The 21555-nt window shown below is 38.6% G+C and overlaps 2 protein-coding genes across 7 annotated transcripts; both read right to left on the bottom strand.

Annotated features, from left to right (window-relative positions):
* Positions 1–2146: 2146 nt before the first annotated feature.
* Positions 2147–12515, bottom strand: LOC139813141 (uncharacterized). Of its 6 annotated transcripts, none has more exons than XM_071778486.1 (24): positions 12149–12515; positions 12034–12083; positions 11748–11815; positions 11554–11673; positions 11317–11449; positions 10955–11123; positions 8982–9220; positions 8756–8893; positions 8414–8670; positions 8083–8203; positions 7857–7994; positions 7515–7771; positions 7177–7297; positions 6967–7104; positions 6697–6876; positions 6283–6610; positions 5709–5816; positions 5363–5527; positions 4806–5012; positions 3908–4063; positions 3630–3806; positions 3404–3514; positions 3045–3293; positions 2147–2964 (listed from the first exon to the last, which is right to left on the bottom strand). In XM_071778486.1, the coding sequence occupies exons 4-24, from the start codon at positions 11649–11651 to the stop codon at positions 2810–2812; spliced, it is 3645 nt and encodes a 1214-aa protein (XP_071634587.1). In that variant the 5' UTR covers positions 11652–11673; positions 11748–11815; positions 12034–12083; positions 12149–12515; the 3' UTR covers positions 2147–2809. The 6 variants fall into 6 exon arrangements, with proteins under 6 accessions (XP_071634587.1, XP_071634588.1, XP_071634583.1 ...); XM_071778487.1 differs by having other exon boundaries at positions 11554–11668; XM_071778482.1 differs by having other exon boundaries at positions 12034–12103; positions 12179–12515.
* Positions 12516–14659: 2144 nt separating this feature from the next.
* LOC139813142 (uncharacterized) lies at positions 14660–21555 on the bottom strand. The gene is made up of 14 exons (XM_071778489.1): positions 21080–21555; positions 20599–20861; positions 20362–20494; positions 19773–19941; positions 19120–19292; positions 18698–19025; positions 18109–18216; positions 17761–17925; positions 17344–17550; positions 16438–16593; positions 16152–16328; positions 15930–16040; positions 15585–15824; positions 14660–15506 (listed from the first exon to the last, which is right to left on the bottom strand). The coding sequence occupies exons 2-14, from the start codon at positions 20736–20738 to the stop codon at positions 15352–15354; spliced, it is 2262 nt and encodes a 753-aa protein (XP_071634590.1). The 5' UTR covers positions 20739–20861; positions 21080–21555; the 3' UTR covers positions 14660–15351.

Genomic DNA, 21555 nt, shown 5'->3' with positions numbered 1-21555 from the left:
ATTACTACAATTATAAAAATTTATTCATCACTCACCGACCGATGCGCAACAGCGGAGTTATTATGCAACGTCGCTACGATGATTCTGTAACAAGCAAATATAAAATCCAAATTAAAACATTGTAAAAAAAAAGCAGTCACTATTTCAAAAAAATAATTACTGAACACTGAACTCTGTATTCTAGTTTATTAAGAAAATATTTAACGAAATAATTACGAAGTAATAATAACGAAGAAATAATAACAAAGTAATTTTTTGAGAATACTCTAATATTTATTGGATAAGCTTCTATTATAGGATTTCAAAAATAAAAATATTTTTCTTTAATTTTTATTTTCTGAATAATTATTTAGTTAAAAAATGGACGACTTCCGCAATAAGATATAATATACAATATTTATATAAATCAATTATATTTACCGCAGGTTGCTCCGCCGGCGCCTGATGTCCTCTCGAGTCAGCTCGATCCGCTGGCCTCCGCAGGTCCTTGGCACAACACTCGCGAAACCGCGGGCAATTACAATCGCGCGATATTTTGCACGGCACCCCCGCGACGCGACACGCGACACGACGAACCGCTTATACGATCGACGACGATTTTTGTGTTAATAGTGCAATGCGGGTACCTTTAGCTTTCCCATCGTCAGGGTGCTGAATCCCTCAGAGTACTAATGCCTCTACACCATCTGCAAGGTCGTACAAAAAACAATTTTGTGTAATTTCACACGAAAAGTGAGTACCGGACGCATGTTTAAGTAAAGCACCATATACTGTTAAAAGATATATAATTATCGCCCGTAAATACATCGATCGAAAGACACAATTTGGCGCCACACTTGTACGGTACTCCCAAATTTAACTTAGAAAAACGTTAATAATTATTATATACGATATCGCACGATACTTTGCGCTTCCGAAAGTGCGACGCGACGAACCGCTTAGACGATCGGCGATGATTTCACATACGAATCTTTGAACTATATGTATATATAATATATTAGTTGCACTGCTATATATTAACAGTTTTCCGGTCTTCAAATTGCTGGGTCACCACACCGCACCAATGTCATATCCGTTTAAAGGTTTATCGCTGGCGAACAAACTGCACGATATTAAGCTTTACACTTCGAAAATAAGCACAGCAAATTCCGTATGCCGGCACACATTAATCGCTGAAAATATTTAATGTTATACAAAACGCATATCAAGTATTCTATGAATTATATCTGATGTAGTCTAGCTAATTATTAATTGCGGTGGCATATTGAACCCGAGTCGCTCGCGCCGCTATTTCTTCGCTCGAGTATCGCCGGAAGCTAGAAGAATGGCATGCAAGCGTAGGGGTAGGGCTCGCGACTTCACGTATGTACACGGCCTTCGCGCCGCGCGCCGCGGCCCGCGGGATAAACAAAGCAATTAAACGCTCAAGCTGCCCGAATTGTTACTACGTCACGCAACGAAATATTTAAATTGTTACAAGTAACAATGTGTACGGTGTGCGCGTTTAATATACGATATCTCGTGTTTTTCAAAGTTATGGATTCGTTCATGGATTTCTGTCGCGTATGTTACTTATTAACGATATTTTTTAAAAATTATTAAGTGCCTCGCGCGGCTTTTCGGATCTCTTTTTTTCTCGTCGATCGCACTTTAATACCAACATTCTAAAACTTTTCATCGCTTGGGCGCTCGGTGAAAAAGTCGAAGCTCCGAAATGCGCGACGGACGACACTGATCAACTCTCGAGAAATACGTTCATTTTAACATTGTTATGTATTCTTTAATATTAGGCATGCTCTCTCAGGTGTGAAACCTGAGTTTCGCCTATCTTATTATCCAAGTTTATTCTTCTATTAACTTTTATTATCTTCTAGTGTCTCTCTACAGATGCATAATTAAATTCTTGCTATTTTCTAATTATATACATTTTAAAATTATAGTATTCTATTAATCTATTATTAATATTGTTATTAATTATGTTTTTCTGAATAATTCATGTTAACACAAAAAATGCGGCACAAAGATCAAATGTAAATCTAACCAACCTTTTAATAAAACTTTGAACACAATAACGAATCTTAAATCTTTGTACAGTTGTGGATGTAAAGGTTGGAAAGAAGAAAAACTCGCGTTGATTTATTTGAAAAATATTTAATATTAAACATTGACGATATACAGAGAAAATACGTCGTACCCCAGATAGCACAGCTGATCTTTATGAATTCAAAAAGATCTGAATCTGATCTTTATGAATTCATAAAGATCAACTGTGCTATCTGGGACGCCATAAAAAGTCGCTATGAGATTAATAAGAACCTAACAACTGCAGGTCCAGACTTTTACAAAATATCATCAAATCAGACAATGATAAAGGTGTCACGTGTCACACCTTATATTCCTATAAATATTTCACAAATAAAGTTGATTGACCATATATCATAAAAACACCTTTTTAAAAAAGTTAAGAAAAGAGCGCCAAGTGTTCGCGCCCTATTGTGCGTATAGCTATTGCGCGATTGAAACATTATTGTTTTAATCTATTTTTGCTATAAAAGTAGTGATATCAGACATCGTGCCAAGTGAGCATGAATTTATACATATTAAATTTAATCCTTTCTCATATAAATATGTAATTTAATTCTTCTATCGTACTTAATAGAATATTAAAATATTTAATGTAAAAGAACTTGTTAATGAGCACGAAAAATTATGTTTACCATGTTATTTAATTTTTTTTATATTATGCCTATTAAAATAACAGAATACTTTATCCAAAAAAAATTGGCGTCCGACTCGGAATATTGTCTTATCATCCGGCCATTAGCGGCGGCTGCTTAACCTCGTCGTAGATGTGCTCGACTCTTTTGTCGTTCATGCCGCTTATCACGTTGTGATACACATTCAAGTTTGGATTTCTTACATGGTCGTCCTTCTTCTGCAGGTAGTATCGCTGACCGAACGTTCCTGAGTAGTAACATCTATATAAGTGGATGTAATTGTCGTGCAAAATTGTCTTTATTTTGTCGTTAATAAACATGTCGTACCTTTGGAATCGTCTTCGTCGGTACAGCTACTTATGTCGAATTTATCCTTCTCAGACTTAGCCGTGTATCGCACTTGAGCCATTTCGTTCTTGACAGCCATTCTGCGACGACAATATCGTATATACCTCCATGCAGCTAACAAAGCGCCAATTATAACAATAATCGCAAGTACGCCTCCGATATACTCATATCTTCCGTCATCTTTCTCTTGGATATTACGGGAGAACAGTTGTTCGTCGCAATTCTCACCTACAGAATAATTTCTCAGTCACATTAAGTCACTGTACAATCCCGAAAAAACCTTAATTCGTCATGCAGAATTATTATTATATTGTATTTTTAAAATGTACTTTAAGTACCTGTATACCCTTGCCTGCAAATACAACCCTCGACTGAATGGCACCTGAAGAATTCGTTTTTACATTCGCAAATCTCCAAACAATGGTGACCGTAGTACCCCTCGGGACAAACTGCAATTGGCAAGCGTTGCATTTAAATATAATTAATTTATCAATATATAACCTAGTTTGGTACATCATTCCTTTCTGGTAGTAACAGTCTACGGCTTTCGGTAGCTAAACCTACTTTCGGTACACATGGTCCCGGTCCATCCCGGCGGACATTGACAATGGCCATCCTTAAGCCTGCATTTACCGTCGTTCTGACACTTGCAATGCTGTGTACAATTAACGCCGTAAGTACCCTCCGCGCAGGGTGTTTGACAGTACTCGCCTTGCCAGCCAGGTCGACATTGGCATACACCTGATTAGAAAATACACCTCGGTATAATAAAAAAAATTAGAGTAGACGCATTTAGACGAATGTATATCTCAGGAAGATTCTCTTGCGAGCTCTCGACTTGCCTGTTACGTGATGACATTCCCCGCCGTTCTTACAGTGACAATGATTTGAACAATTTAGCCCATAACGATTGAGCGGACACGGATGTTCGCAGGTGAGACCCAGGTATCCCGTACGGCAAACGTACTCGCCGGTAACGTGATTGCAAGTCATATTTTCTAAGGAGAAAATGATGATACTTAAGAATTTATCGCGATAACATAGAAAAGTTTACTATAAATAAAACTTTATACATATATCGCCTGTTAATTTTTAGTAACACGTTCGTTATAACTATTATTAATTCTTTCACCACTTTTGCTTTAACCGAATGTATTATAAGATGGATAATCTAATAATCAATAAAATTATTCAGTGCTTGACAATAAAAGTGACTGGTGATAAAGAGCAAAATAAATTATTATATGCATATTATTTGCGTCAGCGTTTGCGCAAGTAGAGATCAAACTATTTATTCTTAGCTTTGAAGCTGTACATAATAGAAAAAAAACTCACATCCAAGCATGTTATCTATATCTCCGGATGTACAATGCCATCACAAGCAGAAGAATTGATCTTACAATTTAACCCAATTTCTTTTCTTTTATTTCTTTCCGATTGTAATATATCAAAATGTAGGTATATGTTGCGACAGATTGGCAAACTTACGTAAAGATGTGTTTCTTGAGAGAGACTGACCGATTATGCATCGGAAAAATAGAAACTTATTCAGATATGTTGTAAGAATAACATTGAATTCGGATTAAGATATTTAACGCAATCTGCCACAAGGTGTAATAATATACATTTATCTTATGTTGCCTACAAAACATTAATTGGTTCAAAAAATATGCGAATTAAATGTGTTACACTCAAACGATGTCATGCGTTTAAATCTTGGATATTGGATCTTCGCTTTACCGTTCATTTTCTCCGGGCACTTTTCTCTGCACCCCAGCCCGTACCATCCTTCCTTGCAGGGTTGCGAGCATTCAAAGCCCTCCCAACCCCTGGCGCAGACGCAACTTCCGGTCGTGGGATCACACGAACTGTTGTGCATGCATTCGCAATGCAAATGACAATCCTCGCCGTAAAGACCTTCTGGACACTTTGTTTCGCATCGTATTCCTGTTTCAACATTAGAGCAAAATCCATCTCGAGAAACGGTTCTCTGCTGCATAACATACCATTAAGAACCGTTCTTCATACGCTATCGCTTTACTCTTTACTCTTTATATTACAATACCATTATTCAATTGACAATATATGCAGTACAGCTATACACAAGAACAAAAACAAAATAATATCAATTTGACTCCCTATTCTTTTTGAGTACATACATTATTGAATAATTTTGTTCACGATTGCTTTAACAATAATTTTTCTATTGATTCAACAAGGACGTAACATGTTGATTTTCTCGACGAAAAAAATTTTTGATTGACGACTAAATTGGCGCGAAAATTAATTCAACAAACCTCGCCATTCCGGCTTGCAGTTGCAATACCCAGTAGCGGAATCACAGTCCACGGTGTTCTCCTCGACACAGTCGCATCTCTGATTACATCCGTTTCCATAGAAGCCTTTTCTACAACGATCCTGACATAGTGTACCGGTGAAGCCAGCCGCACACGTGCACGTGCCTGCGTTTGTTTAGATTTAAGATAATATGTATTCTCTCTGTGCAAGTAGTAAGAAAGAATTTAAAGGTAGGGATTCGTCGCATATTACTTTGTATGTTTCTTTTTAACGATATCGATGTAAAATTTTACTATCTTTATCGCGAAGGATCGAACCGGAATAGTCACTACTCGATTGCTTTACCATTTTGCGGATGGCAGGCTGCATTATTATAGCAGTTGCATTTGTCTTTGCAATCCTCGCCATAGAACTTGTCATCGCACGGACGATCGCACAAGATACCGACCCATCCTGTTAAAATGTCGAAGAGATATGTGAAATTTGTGTCGTACTTAGCGATGTCGAATATCTTTATCGGAAAAACGTTTATTAGCGAGACTTTAATAAATAATTTTATACTAAGTAACTATAAGTATTACCAGATAATCCTACTAACAAAGTAAAGTATGGTAAGTTCTACAGATGAGCAATGAAAGTTGCTGACGTGTACAAAAAATATCAAACAAAGCTGTCTAATACTATGCAAAATGTTACGTAGAATAATGGTGAAATAATATTGATAAGATACTCCAGGAGACAATAAATAAAAATAAGAATGACCAAACATTTAAACCCAAAAGTTTCACCCTGTTACTAACTGACTATTTCTTTTGTGACTAATTTATTTCTGTAACTATAGGTGCATCTAAAAGATTTTCTCTAAACGATCAGTTTATAATTACAAACCATCGAGTGTGATCATTCAAGTTACGCTTACCAGCCGTGCAATTGCAGCTTCCGTTCTCAGGCGAGCAGCTGGCTCCGTTCTTGCAGGCGCACTTCTGCGCGCAGTCCTCCCCGAACGTATTCGCGGGGCACAGATCGCCGCAATCCTTTCCGCGATATCCGTCCGCGCAGAGGCAAGTGCCGTCGATGGGCGAGCACTGCGCGTTGTTCTTGCAGGTGCAATGATTTTGACAACTCTTGCCGAAAGTGTAGAAGGGACACGGCCTGTCACAGGTTTTGCCGTCCCATCCCGTTTTGCAGGAACATTGTCCAGTCCACGGATGACATTGCTCCGTATTGCTTTTCTCACATTCGCAAACCTGTAAATTATAAGTTTAATTTACAATTGGTGCGAGACATCGTAAAAGTAACTTTCTAATTGTAAGAAGTGCATATGGGGACTCACTTTTGTACAGTTGGAACCGTACAAACCGTCCTCGCAGGCTCGTTGGCTGCACGTTTCACCCATCCAATCTGCACCGCATACACAGGTACCGTTACTAGGATTGCACGTAGCATTATTTTCACAGGTGCAATTGTTCGTGCAGTACAGTCCAAACGTGTCCTCGGGACAGATCTTCAGACACTGATTGTCACGTTAAAAAGAAAATAAGATATTAATTATATAAATTTAAAACCTGCATTAACATAATTAGAATAATCGGCGTTGACGTACTTCGTCGCCGTAGAAGCCCGGCTTGCACTGACACTCGCCCGTAATGTGATCGCAGCCAGCTTCGTTATAGCAATAGCAGGTCAGAGAGCAATTAACGCCCCAGAAATCCTCCTGGCACCGATTCGCACAGACGGTACCCTGTGTGACAAATATTTCATTTGTAAATGTTGAATCGCAAGATACAATTCGTTTGCGCAAAATCTTGCGTACCATCCAGCCGGATGTGCAGTTGCATTCACCAGTCACGGGGTTACAGGATCCACCGTTCTGACAACGGCAGTTTGACTTGCACTCCTCTCCATGTGTGCCCATCGGACACAAATCGCCGCATCTGCTCAACACAACAGCGAATCACAGTGATCGACACGAGTCTCGTTACATCTGGCGGCTACGTCTAGCTATTACTTTTTTAGAACAAACCTCATCGAGAGAAACTTTCTTGAAAGATGCGTGCAAAAGATGTAAAGATATTTCATTTCCGAGTGGTAATGTAAACAAGATTCCTCGATAAATATTTACGGTGGTCTACAACGAAATTTGCAACTCACAGTGGTCCGGTGTAACCGGGGGTGCAATGACATTCGCCGGAGATATGATGACATTTTCCACCGTTTCTGCAACGGCACTCCTCGGCGCAGTTTTGCCCGTAGAGATTAGAAGGACACTTTTGATCGCAGGACACGCCGGTCCAGCCTCTGGTACACTTGCACTTGCCGTCGAATGGGTCGCACGTGGCATTATTTTCACATGTGCAATGGTTCGTGCAGTACAGTCCAAACGTGCCCTCGGGACAGATCTTCAGACACTGTTGATGAAAAAATAAGATATAAACTATTTTGATTTAAAAAATGCATTAATATAATTAGTCAGAATAATCAGCGTTGACGTACTTTATCGCCATAGAAGCCCGGCTTGCATTGACACTCGCCCGTAACGTGATTGCAGCCGGCATCGTTATAGCAGTCGCAGGTCTGACTACAGTTCTTCCCCCAAAAACCCTCCGGACACCGATTCGCACAGACTGAACCCTGTGACAAATATTGCATTTGTAAATGTAAAATTGACGTGTGCGTCGCGAGATACACTTCGTATTCGATTGCGCAAAATTTTGCGTACCATCCAGCCGGATGTGCAGTTGCATTCACCAGTCACGGGGTTACAGAATCCACCGTTCTGACAAAGGCAGTTTGACTTGCACTCCTCTCCATGTGTGCCCATCGGACACAAATCGCCGCATCTGCCCAACACAACAGCAAATTACAGTGATCGACACGAGTCTCGTTACATCTGGCTACGTCTAGCTATTATTTTTTTAGAACAAAACTCTTCGAGAAAAACTTTCTTGAAAACTTGGTGCAAAAGATGTGGAGATATTTCATTTCCGAGTGGTAATGTAAAATTCCTCGATAAATATTTACGGTGCTCTACAATGAAATTTGCAACTCACAGTGGTCCGGTGTAACCGGGGGTGCAATGACATTCGCCGGAGATATGATGACATTTTCCACCGTTTCTGCAACGGCACTCTTCGGCGCAGTTTTGCCCGTAGAGATTAGAAGGACACTTTTGATCGCAGGACACGCCGGTCCAGCCTCTGGTACACTTGCACTTGCCGTCGAATGAGTCGCACGTGGCATTATTTTCACATGCGCAATTGTTCGTGCAGTACAGTCCAAACGTGCCCTCGGGACAGATCTTCAGACACTGTTAATGAAAAAATATGATATAAATTATTTTGATTTAAAAAATGTATTAATATAATTAGTCAGAATAATCAGCGTTGACATACTTTATCGCCATAGAAGCCCGGCTTGCATTGACACTCGCCCGTAACGTGATTGCAGCCGGCTTCGTTATAGCAGTCGCAGGTCTGACTACAGTTCTTCCCCCAAAAACTCTCCGGACACCGATTCGCACAGATTGAACCCTGTGACAAATATTGCATTTGTAAATGTAGAATTGACGTGTGCGCCGCGAGATACACTTCGTATTCGATTGCGCAAAATCTTGTGTACCATCCAGCCGGATGTGCAGTTGCATTCACCAGTCACGGGGTTACAGGATCCGCCGTTCTGACAACGGCACTCCTCGGCGCAATCTTGCCCGTAGCGGTTGGAAGAACACTTTTGATTGCAGTACAGGCCGATCCAGCCTCTGGTACACTTGCACTTGCCGTCGAATGGGTCGCACGTGGCACCGTTCTGGCACTTACAATCCATCTTGCAATCTCTGCCCCATTTACCCGAAGGGCACTCTGTTCATATGAAAGTTAAAATTAACCTTCTGTACACGCCGTTTAAATAAACTGATATCTTCGATAGCGCAGAAAGTCATCGTGTATTTCTTTCATTAGTTTTTAAAAATAATTATATGAGACAAATATTCCAGGAAAACCCGCCAACGTAACTTTTTAAACACAATAAAAATGTATTTACGCTAAGTATTTGTGATTTGCCATTACGTATTTTTAAATTTCTTTTGTAAACGCGAAGTGTCATTATTACTAAATTATAACATACAACATCTTTAGTAATATTCTCGTTGTCAGAGAGGTAGATAAGCTTAAGAGATGGATGAAAGATAAAGAAAAAGAAGATAGAAGGAATAATGTGGTGATTAAAGGGATACCTAAATTTAGAACAAGAAAGAGACTGGAAGAAATGGGCGCAGAAATTTTGAAGAGAAAAAGTAGGTGTAAGATGTAATTTAGGACCTGGGGTCTAGGAGAAAGGATTTGTAGGAATAATTTTATTAGAAGAGGGATGCTATTTAGATATTTAGTTAGGAGCGTGATGTCATACGGTGTGGAATTATGGGGGTGGAAAGAAAGAAAAAATTTAGAAAAGATAATGCTGGATTACGCTAGATGGGTTTTTAAATTAAAGTTTTGCACTCCAAGATATATGATGTCTAGAGAACTAGGAATGAGCAAACTAAGGATAGGTTGGGGAATTAGGGCTATGAAGTTTGAGGATAAGGTCAGGGAAGCAAGTGAAGAGAGGTGGATTAAAAAGTGTTGGTTAGATAAAGAAAGTAATGAATGGAATGATAGATATGGAAAGGAGAGGGAGAAATATTTTAATAGAAATGGGTGGAGTGTTGTGGCTGTGGAAGCCTTGAGAAGGAAGAGGAGGAATATAGGTAAAGAAATGAGGAATAGGGATGAAAATGTTCAGAGGCAGTTAGAGGAAAATAGAATTTTAGAATCAAGGTATAATAAGAAATACAAGGAGTTGAGCAAGGATTTGGAAGGTCCCAGTTATTTAAGGATGGATAATTTAGACAGGCAAGACCTTGGGGATAGTATCAGAGCTCTGTTAAATTTAAGATGCCGTAACTTAGAATCAGGTAATAGGTATTGGTTAGAAAAGGAAAAGCGGATGTGTATTTTTTGCAATAAAGGTAAGGATAGCATGAAACACTATGTAGAGGATTGTATTGAGACAAAGGAATGGTTTACTGTATTAGGAAAAGATAGTAAGGAAAGGTTGGAAAAACTTTGGAACGATAAATTGGACACCACCAAAGCGGAGGTATTGTTGAAAGTTGTCAGGGAAAGGAATGCGAAAGAAAAAGAAGATAGATACAGAATATCATTAGGCTGTGAGATAGGCTGTGTGGTTAGGAGATAGTGCCATAAGAAGCAATGATTATTATAATCGTATAAGTAATGACAGGTCATTTGAATAGTTGTATTGTGCGTGGATGGAATGCAGGTATGAATGATTAAGGATTGATTGTAAACCAAGTCCACTTTCTGGCTGTATTGCTAAAGTTAATAAACATATATATAGTAATATTCTCGTTATTTCACGTTTGCTATCTCTCTACGTGTTACTCTAACACGTTGTTATTCATGTCGAATGTCGGACTGTTGCATCGCAAATGAAAAGTACGTGCACTATAATAAAAGAGTATTCGTTTCGCCAGCTATACCGGAATGCATGTCCCGCCGTTATTATTATTATAAAAATGAAGCTGCTCTCACTGGTATCGCATAACGAGCCGCGGTATCCCGACTCGCATTCGCAGACGTCAGGCGCAATACAGGTACCGTAGAGACAACCCTCGGAGCACACTGGAATGCAGCGATCGCCTTTCGTGGTCTCCGTGTAGCCTTTGCAGCATTCTTTTACGGGCCTTTGTTTCGTCACATTCTGCAAGAAACACGTAAATTACGGACCGTAATTCGCGCCGTTCCACCAATAATCCTTTCTCCGCAGCTTTCTTGTTTGAGCTTGCTATCGCTCCGCGACAGTAATTAAGCACAAAACACAAATCTAGATCAGACCTTTCCACAAAATATAAGAAAGTACTTATTCGTATATAGACGCGGATTAGATAACCGACCTGGTTCTTGTAGACTGTCTCGTACTTGATGTTGTACGTGGTACACCATCTTGGTATGATTAAAATAAAACACGCTTTGCTGTCCCTTACGGTGTAAGGTTTTTTCTCGGACACTTTCACCGTTATCGTATACCTAAAATGACACTCGCTCTCATAAATTTCACCGACGATAACGCTGTTTAACGAGCAAACAAATTCGCTAACAAATTATTAAAATCTCGATTCCCGACTGCTTACGTTTCCTGTCGGGTGCATACGTTCGGTCCCTCGAGGCTTGCTCCTGTCGAAATTATCACGGTGGCGGCCACGATCAGCCACCACGCTGCACACTCCATTCCGGATCCAGACAACACTGAACTTCGTGAGCAAAACATATCGTTATCGTCTTTCCATTACGTTATCGTTAGCTTCGATCGTGATTAATCTCTTACGTTTCTACACGGCACACCGGATCGTATCCATTCGCTCGAAAAGCAGAACGATTGACCCGTCTACGGATCTGAGAGTAAGATGTGTCAAGTTGACGCTTTTTAACGTGTGTCACAATCCATGTAGCAAACTGACGTTATTTATTGTCATTTTAATGTCAAAATGACGTTTTGACGTCAAAATAATTGTTAAATAACGTTACAATAACGTCAACATGCTACCTGAAAGCGGCGCGAGTTATTTCCCGAATTACGAACGACCGCAAAATGTGCAGAAGCATGTACATACCTCGCATACCGGATACACGATTACTGACACGTCGGCAATGCCGGACCAAACTGTGGACCAAGAAGCATGCCTACAATACAGTGCATTATAGGTATCAGTATACATCAGTACCTACACAACTTGTGTTTCCTATCGATCGTCTTACAGTGGACTTTGGACTTTAGATAAGCGCCACAAAGAAGAATGACCACTTCTTTCAAGCATTTCCGGTCATAATGTCCGTCACGATAAATATTAGGGGTGACGAGCTAAGCTATAATATTTTCTCTATATAATATCAAGTGACGATAAGATGCTGGTAACCGATATCGTTCGCGCGGCGCGTGAGAAAGGAAGAAGCATTCGCGACAACAAAATTTAAATAAGATTTAGAATTTAGAGGTAGACCGAGTGGTAAAGTGTCCCGGAAATCGTTAACGTTTATACATTTTCGTTTGCCGTAATTTAGACTGCTCGCGTCGACTGACCGATGATCGACTGACAACCACGCGACGAACGAATCATGAAAGTTCCGGGGTTTTGCGATAAACAAAGAATATGCCAGACACTTATTCGGGCATTTGGCGGAAGTGAAACAGCGAACGGAAATGATATATTTATCATTTATTATCATTAACTGGCTGCGCGGAATTGTTAAGTTGTGACTGGATTTTTCAGTGCTCTGCTAGTGAGATAGCGGCTTCCGTTTAATCCAGTTTTAATTACGAGTTTGAAATCAACACGCGTCTCCAAACATCAGTTGTCGAAGAGGTTTTGCTGAAGAAGCTGCAAGAACGGCTGAAGCTCATTGTGACATGTATAAGCATATAGAGAAAGGAATTGATAAAAGTGTCGCGGCGTCTATGATGAGTGTTATTTTTAAAGTTATTGCATTCTCGAACAATAATAACATTTAAATTTGCATAATAATAATTAAATATTAATTATTGAGGAAATATTACATTTTGTAGTGTTCTTTTTATTTTTATTTAATTTATTTTATATTTATAAAAAGAATAAAAAGAATACTACAAACTATATATGTATTATTAATAACCAAGATTTATTCACCACCTAAGATTCATCGTGACGTTATGATCGTAAATATTTGCCGACAATGCGAGTTGAAAAGGTATATAGTCTTTCTTCGCGGCGCTTATCTATAAAGTCAAATGTAAGACGACACGGAGACGTCTAATAGCGGCCATTGTTTTGATGCAATCGCAATAAGTGATACTCCACATATCGACAAGAAACATGGACGTTGAACTAATATCCCCATAAAATTCTTCAGGGAGTTTTTAAAAAAAATTTTCTTCAATAAAAAGGTGTTGCTAATAAAAAGTTATTGGCTAAGAATGGATTTTTATACGTTACATCTACAAATTACAATTATTATGTTTATTTATATACATATTTATTTATATAATTTTTCGCGATAAAGATCTTGAACATTTTGCTATAAATATTCTCAAAATTCTAGTCGGTGATAAAATCTAAAAAAATTTACATGCTGACATTATTTATAAGAGAGCATTATGTTTTAAATTTCATGCAATTCTTAATACACTTCTGATTCTTCTTACGACCTCCTCAATATTGCAAGAAAATGGTAGTCACATCTTTCACATCTTTGAATGTACTTTTAGTACGATATTCTTTACATATTAAACACAAATTTATTCAATTCCTAATATTTTTAATAATTATTTTTGTTGTTAAATAATATACATTGCAGCCTTGAGTCTCCCATTATACTACATTATAAATAATCTTTAATTTTATTATAAATGCCCTCAAAAACCAGTGAAATTATAATCAGTGAAAAAAGCTAAAGAAATTTATATTAAACAATTAAGCTTTCATTTTCATCCGGCTATAATTGGCAAATTGGTCCTGTATTCGTCAAGACGTAGCTTTGTCGGCAACTTTGTCGCTGTCGCTATCGCTATCGCTATCGCCTATTGTGCAAGAAAGGGGGGCTTAACGATTGACAAAATGTCGTCTGGTCACATTTTATGGATTTTACAATACAACTAAGGAACTTGGGTTTCAGGAGTAGAAGAATTCTAAACCCCATGCCACGTCTGAATCGTGCTAGATCTCTATCACGGTTTAAAAAAATGGTTTAAAAATTGTAATTCCTAAAAACTTCTTTCTTTAGATGGTTGTGCTGCGAAAACTAACGATTTGCGGACATTTTGTCATTATAAGTTATTGTACTCGTCTGGCACAATTCAGCACAATTTTAAAAAACTTGAAAATGTGAAATTTTTTTCTCACCCCCATCCCCTTTAGCTCATTATTTTTAACTCCTGCAACTTTCGATTCTTTTCTAGCCGTTTTCTTGTTGTGCTCGACTAGCACAATTCAGCACAAGTTGCAAAATTTCAGTTTTTGACATTTAATATTTTTTATCTGCCAAATAAAAAGAGATATCGAGTTTATTCCAACGGCACAACGTGGCACAAATTACTACCTATCAACAAAAAAAATTGGGTTTATTTCGGGAAAAGTGCATGCGAGGATAGTATAATTTTTTTCTTTTCTTAATTGTTATCGAAGTTATCAATCTCGCGTTTGCGGCACAAGTCAGCACAAATGCAGCACAATACAGCACAATAAAAAAAACTCAACATTCGAAAAGTGCGGGGCTATAAAAAAATTTTTTTTTTTTTTATTTTCTCGAGTACGCTTTGAGTTACAGAGTTGCGGTTTGCGGCACAATACGGCACAAACGTAGCACAATTATTAAAAATACAGAATTCAAAAAGTAATGAGCCAATTTCACACACGTATGTATAGAGCTCGTGAAAAAAGTGTCTCGTCCGCGCCGCCCGTTGCTCAAGTAGGTCAAGGCCATATGTCGCTGGCTTGGCGCGAGAAAAAAAAGTCTTCCCTATCGTTTATCGCATATACCTGGGCAACCACCGAAGATATAGAGATTTTTCAAAAAAGACTGTTTAGTTTATACTCTGCGCTATTGGAATATCTCGATTTTGTTACTAACAATTACGTTCTTCCGTTTATTTAACATGATTTAACACGATTTGTTTTAATCTATTTTTGTTATAAAAGTAGTGATATAAGACATCGTGCCAAGTGAGCGTGAATTTATACATATTAAATTTAATCCTTTCTCACATAAATATGTAATTTAATTCTTCTATCGTACTTAATAGAATAATAAAATATTTAATGTAAAAGAACTTGTTAATGAGCACGAAAAATTATGTTTACCATAATATTTATTTATTTTTATTATATTATGCCTATTAAAATAACAGCTAGAATACTTTATCCAAAAAAAATTGGCGTTTGACTCGGAATATTGTCTTATCATCCAGCCATTAGCGACGGCTGCTTAACCTTGTCATAGATGTGCTCGACTCTTTTGTCGTTCATGCCGCTTATCATGTTGTGATACACATTCAAGTTTGGATTTCTTACATGGTCGTCCTTCTTCTGCAGGTAGTATCGCTGACCGAACGTTCCTGAGTAGTAACATCTATATAAGTTGATGTAATTGTCTTGCAAAATTGTCTTTATTTTGTCGTTTAAACATGTCGTACCTTTGGAATCGTCTTCGTCGGTACAGCTACTTATATCGAATTTATCCTTCTCAGACTTAGCCGTGTATCGCACTTGAGCCATCTCGTTCTTGACAGCCATTCTACGACGACGATACCTCCATGCAGCTAACAAAGCGCCAATTATAACAATAATCGCAAGTACGCCTCCGATATACTTATATCTTCCGTCATCTTTCTCTTGGATATTACGGGAGAACAGTTGTTCATCGCAATTCTCACCTACAGAATAATTTCTCAATCTCATTAAGTCACTGTACGATTCCGAAAAAACCTCAATTCTTCATGCAGAATTATTATTATTTTTTTAAAATGTACTCTAAGTACCTGTATACCCTTGCCTGCAAATACAACCTTCGACTGAATGGCACCTGAAGAATTCGTTTTTACATTCGCAAATCTCCAAACAATGGTGACCATAGTACCCCTCGGGACAAACTGAAATCGGCAAACGTTGCATTTAAATATAATTTATCAATATGTAACATAGTTTGGTACACCATTTCTTTCTGGTAGTAACAGTCTACAGCTTTCGGTAGCTAAACCTACTTTCGGTACACATGGTCCCGGTCCATCCTGGCGGACATTGACAAAAGCCATCCTTAAGCCTGCATTTACCGTCGTTCTGACACTTGCAATGCTGTGTACAATTAACGCCGTAAGTGCCCTCCGCGCAGGGTGTTTGACAGTACTCGCCTTGCCAGCCAGGTCGACATTGGCATACACCTGATTAGAAAATAATACACCTCGGTATATATAATAAAAAAAAATTAGAGTAGACGCATTTAGACGAATGTATATCTCAGGAAGATTCTCTTCCGAGCTCTCATCTTGCCTGTTACGTGATGACATTCCCCGCTATTCTTACAGTGACAATGATTCGAACAATTTAGCCCGTAACGATTGAACGGACACGGATGTTCGCAGGTGAGACCCAGGTATCCCGTACGGCAAACGTACTCGCCGGTAACGTGATTGCAAGTCATATTTTCTAAGGAGAAAATGATGATACTTAAGAATTTATCGCGATAACATAGAAAAGTTTACTATAAATAAAACTTTATACATATATCGCCTGTTAATTTTTAGTAACACGTTCGTTATAACTATTATTAATTCTTTCACCACTTTTGCTTTAACCGAATGTATTATAAGTTGGATAATCTAATAATCAATAAAATTATTCAATGCTTGACAATAAAAGTGACTGGTGATAAAGAGCAAAATAAATTATTATATGCATATTATTTGCGTCAGCGTTTGCGCAAGTAGAGATCAAACTTTTTTATTCTTAGCTTCGAACAGCTGTACATAATAGAAAAATAACCCACATCCAAGCATGTTATCTATATCTCCGGATGTACAATGCCATCACAAGCAGAAGTATTGATCTTACAATTTAACCCAATTTCTTCTCTTTTATTTCTTTCCAATTGTAATATTATATATCAAAATGTATGTCGCGCGACAGATGGGCAAACTTACGTACAGGTATGTTTCTTGAGAGAGACTAACCGATTATGCATAGGAAAAATAGAACTTACTGAGATATGTTGCAAGGATAACATTGCATTCAGGATTAAGATATTAAACATAACGCAATCTGCCACAAGATGTGATAATACATTTATCTTATGTTGCCTACAAAATATTAATTGGTTCAAAAAATATGCGAATTAAATGTGTTACACTCAAACGATGTCACGCGTTTTAAATCTTGGATATTGGATCTTCGCTTTACCGTTCATTTTCTCCGGGCACTTTTCTCTGCATCCCAGCCCGTACCATCCTTCCTTGCAGGGTTGCGAGCAATCAGGGCCCTCCCAGCCCTTGGCGCAGACGCAACTTCCGGTCGTGGAATCACACGAACTGTTGTGCATGCATTCGCAATGTAAATGACAATCCTTGCCGTAAAGACCTTCCGGACACTTTGTTTCGCATCGTATTCCTGTTTCAACGTTAGAGCAAAATCCATCTCGAGAAACAGCTCTCTAATATCAATTTAACTCTCTATTCTCTTTGAGTACGTTATTGTTCACGATCGCTTTAACAATAATTTTTCTATTGATTCAACAATGACGTAACATGTTGATTTTCTCGACGAAAAAAATTTTTTGATCGACGACTAAATTGGCGCGAAAAAATTAATTCAACAAACCTCGCCATTCCGGCTTGCAGTTGCAATACCCGGTAGCGGAATCACAGTCCACGGTATTCTTCTCGACACAGTCGCATCTCTGATTACATCCGTTTCCATAGAAGCCCTTTCTACAACGATCCTGACATAGTGTACCGGTGAAGCCAGCCGCACACGTGCACGTGCCTGCGTTTGTTTAGATTTAAGATAACATATATATGTATTCTGTGCAAGTAGTAAGAAAAAATTTAAAAGTAGGAATTCGTCGCGTATTTCTTTGTATGTTCCTTTTTAACGATATTGATGTAAAATTTTACTATCTTTATCGCGAAGGATCGAACCGGAATAGTCGCTACTTGATTGCCTTACCATTTTGCGGGTGGCAGGCTGCATTATTATAGCAGTTGCATTTGCTTTTGCAATCCTTGCCATAGAACTTGTCATCGCACGGACGGTCGCACAAGATACCGACCCATCCTGGTAAAATGTCGAAGAGATACGTGAAATTTGTGTCGTACTTAGCGATGTCGAATATCTTCATCGGAAATACGTTTCTTAGCGAGATTTTAATAAATAATATTACTAAGTAACTAGTATTACTAGATAATCCTACTAACAAAGTAAAGTATAGTAAGTTCTACATATGAGCAATGAAAGTTGCTGACGTGTACGAAAAATATCAAACAAAGCTGTCTAATACTGTGCAAAATGTTACGCAGAATAATTGTGAAATAATATTGATAAGATACTCCAGGAGACAATAAATAAAAATAAAAATGACCAAACATTTAAACCCAAAAGTTTCACCCTGTTATACTAACATTGACTTCTTCTGTTACTAACATTTTCTTCTGTGACTAATTTATTTCTGTAACTATATGTGCATCTAAAAGATTTTCTCTAAACGATCAGTTTATAATTACAAACCATCGAGTGTGATCATTCAAGTTACGCTTACCAGCCGTGCAATTGCAGCTTCCGTTCTCAGGCGAGCAGCTGGCTGCGTTCTTGCAGGCGCACTTCTGCGCGCAGTCCTCCCCGAACGTATTCGCGGGGCACAGATCGCCGCAATCCTTTCCGCGATATCCGTCCGCACAGAGGCAAGTGCCGTCGATGGGCGAGCACTGCGCGTTGTTCTTGCAGGTGCAATGATTTTGACAACTCTTGCCGAAGGTATAGAAGGGACACGGCCTGTCACAGGTTTTGCCGTCCCATCCCGTTTTGCAGGAACATTGTCCAGTCCACGGATGACATTGCTCCGTATTGCTTTTCTCACATTCGCAAACCTGTGAATTAAGTTTAATTTGCAATTGGTGCGAGACATCGTAAAAGTTTTTAAGAGTAACTTTCTAATTGTAAGAAATGCATGTAAAGACTCACTTTTGTACAGTTGGAACCGTAAAAACCGTCCTCGCAAGCTCGTTGGCTGCACGTTTCATCCATCCAACCTGCACCGCATACACAGGTACCGTTACTAGGATCACACGTGGCACCGTTCTGGCACTTCTGGCAATCCATCTCGCAATTTCTGCCCCATTTACCCGAAAGGCACTCTGTTCATATAAAAGTTAAAATTAACCTTCTGTACACGCCGTTTTAAATAAAATAAACTGATATCTTCGATAGCGCAGGAAGTTACCGTGTATTTCTTTCATCAGTTTTTAAAAATAATTATATGCTACATAAATATTCCAGAAAAACCCGCCAACGTAACTTGTTAAACACGATAAAAATGTTTACGCTATATAAGTATTCGTGATTTGCGATTACGTATTTTTAAATTCCTTTCGTGAACGCGAAGTGTCATTATTACTAAATTATAACATACAACATCTTTAATAACATTTTCGTTATTTCACGTTCGCTATTTCTCTACGTGTTACTCTAACACGTTGTTATTCATTTCGAATATCGGACTGTTGCATCGCAAATGAAAAGTACGTGCACAATAATAAAAGAATATTCGTTTCGCCAGCTATACCGGAATGCATGTCCCGCCGTTATTATTATTATAAAAATAAAGCTGCTCTCACTTGTATCACATAACGAGCCGCGGTATCCCGACTCGCATTCGCAGACGTCAGGTGCAATACAGGTACCGTAGAGACAACCCTCGGAGCACACTGGAATACAGCGATCGCCTTTCGTGGTCTCCGTGTAGCCTTTGCAGCATTCTTTTACGGGCCTTTGTTTCGTCACATTCTGCAAGAAAAGCGTAATTACGGACCGTAATTCGCAACGTTCCACACTGAGAAAAAAAATATTTTAATCCAAAAAGATATTTATTAAGTGGCTTCTAATAGCATATTTACTTACTTTTTACACATATATTTATTTAGAATTAGAAAATTTTTTGTTTAATTGAAAAAAAATTTCTAATTCTAAATAAATATGTGTAAAAAGTAAGTAAATAATATGATATTAGGAGCCACCTAATAAATATTTTTATGAATTAAAATGTTTTCTTTCTCAGTACACCGATAATCGTTTCTGCACAGCTTTTTTGTCTGAGCTTATATACTATCGCTCCGCGACAGTAATTAAGCACAAAACACAAATCTAGCTCAGACCTTTCCACAAAATATAAGAAAGTACTACGTAGACGCGGATTAGATAACCGACCTGGTTCTTGTAGACTGTCTCGTACTCGATGTTGTACGTGGTACACCATCTTGGTATGATTAAAATAAAACACGCTTTGCTGTCCCTTACGGTGTAAGGTTTTTTCTCGGACACTTTCACCGTTATCGTATACCTAAAATGACACTCGCTCTCATAAATTTCACCGACGATAACGCTGTTTAACAAGCAAACAAATTCGCTAACAAATTATTAAAATCTCGATTCCCGACTGCTTACGTTTCCTGTCGGGTGCATACGTTCGGTCCCTCGAGGCTTGCTCCTGTCGAGATTATCACGGTGGCGGCCACAATCAGCCACCACGCTGCAGACTCCATTTCCGCTGATCCAGACAACTTTGAACTTCGTGAGCGAAACATCGCTATCGTCTTTCCATTACGTTATTGTTAGCTTCGATCGTGATTAATCTCTTACGTTCCTGCACGGCACGCCGAATCGTATCCGTTCGCTCGAAAAGCAGAACGATCGACCCGTCTACGGATCTGAGAGTAAGATGTGTCAAGTTGACGCTTTTTAACGTGTGTCACAATCCATGTAGCAAACTGACGTTATTTATTGTCATTTTAATGTCAAAATGGCGTTTTGACGTCAAAATAATTATTAAATAACGTCACAATAACGTCAACGCGCTACCTGAAAACGGCGCGATTTATTTCCCGAATTACGAACGACTGCAAAATGTGCAGAAGCATGTACATACCTCGCATACCGGATACACGATTACTAGCACGTCGGCAATGCCGGACCAAACTGTGGACCAAGAAGCACGCCTACAATACAGTGCATTATACCAGTATACATAGCGCCTACACAACTTGTGTTTCCTATCGATCGTCTTACATTGGACTTTGGACTTCAGATAAGCGCCACAAAGAAGGATAATCATTTCTTTCAAGCATTTCCGGTCATAATGTCCGGAATAACCATAACGTCACGATAAATATTAGGGGTGACGAGCTAAGCTATAATATTTTCTCTATATAATATCAAGTGACGATAAGATGCTGGTAACCGATATCGTTCGCGCTGAGCGTGAGAAAGGAAGAAGTATTCGCGACAACAAAATTTAAATAAGATTTAGAATTTAGAGGTAGACCGAGTGGTGAAAGTATCCCGGAAATCGCTAACGTTTATACATTTTCGTTTGCCGTAATTTAGACTGCTCGCGTCGACTGA

This window comes from Temnothorax longispinosus, chromosome 5 (genome assembly GCF_030848805.1).
Source record: "Temnothorax longispinosus isolate EJ_2023e chromosome 5, Tlon_JGU_v1, whole genome shotgun sequence".
NCBI classification, from domain to species: domain Eukaryota; kingdom Metazoa; phylum Arthropoda; class Insecta; order Hymenoptera; family Formicidae; genus Temnothorax; species Temnothorax longispinosus.
This window is presented reverse-complemented; position numbering and strand designations above follow the sequence as displayed.

Coding starts and splice junctions, on each gene's coding strand:
- LOC139813141 (XM_071778482.1), bottom strand. CDS start 12,237: ATGCTTGAAAGAAGTGGTCATTCTTCTTTGTGGCGCTTATCTAAAGTC. Junction 11,450..11,553: donor GTATGCACCCGACAGGAAAC/GTAAGCAGTCGG, acceptor GTGTCATTTTAG/GTATACGATAACGGTGAAAG. Junction 4,064..4,805: donor GTGCCCGGAGAAAATGAACG/GTAAAGCGAAGA, acceptor TTTTCTCCTTAG/AAAATATGACTTGCAATCAC.
- LOC139813142 (XM_071778489.1), bottom strand. CDS start 20,738: ATGTTTCGCTCACGAAGTTCAAAGTTGTCTGGATCAGCGGAAATGGAG. Junction 18,217..18,697: donor AAGCTGCAATTGCACGGCTG/GTAAGCGTAACT, acceptor ACATTTTACCAG/GATGGGTCGGTATCTTGTGC. Junction 15,507..15,584: donor CGACGAAGACGATTCCAAAG/GTACGACATGTT, acceptor GTTACTACTCAG/GAACGTTCGGTCAGCGATAC.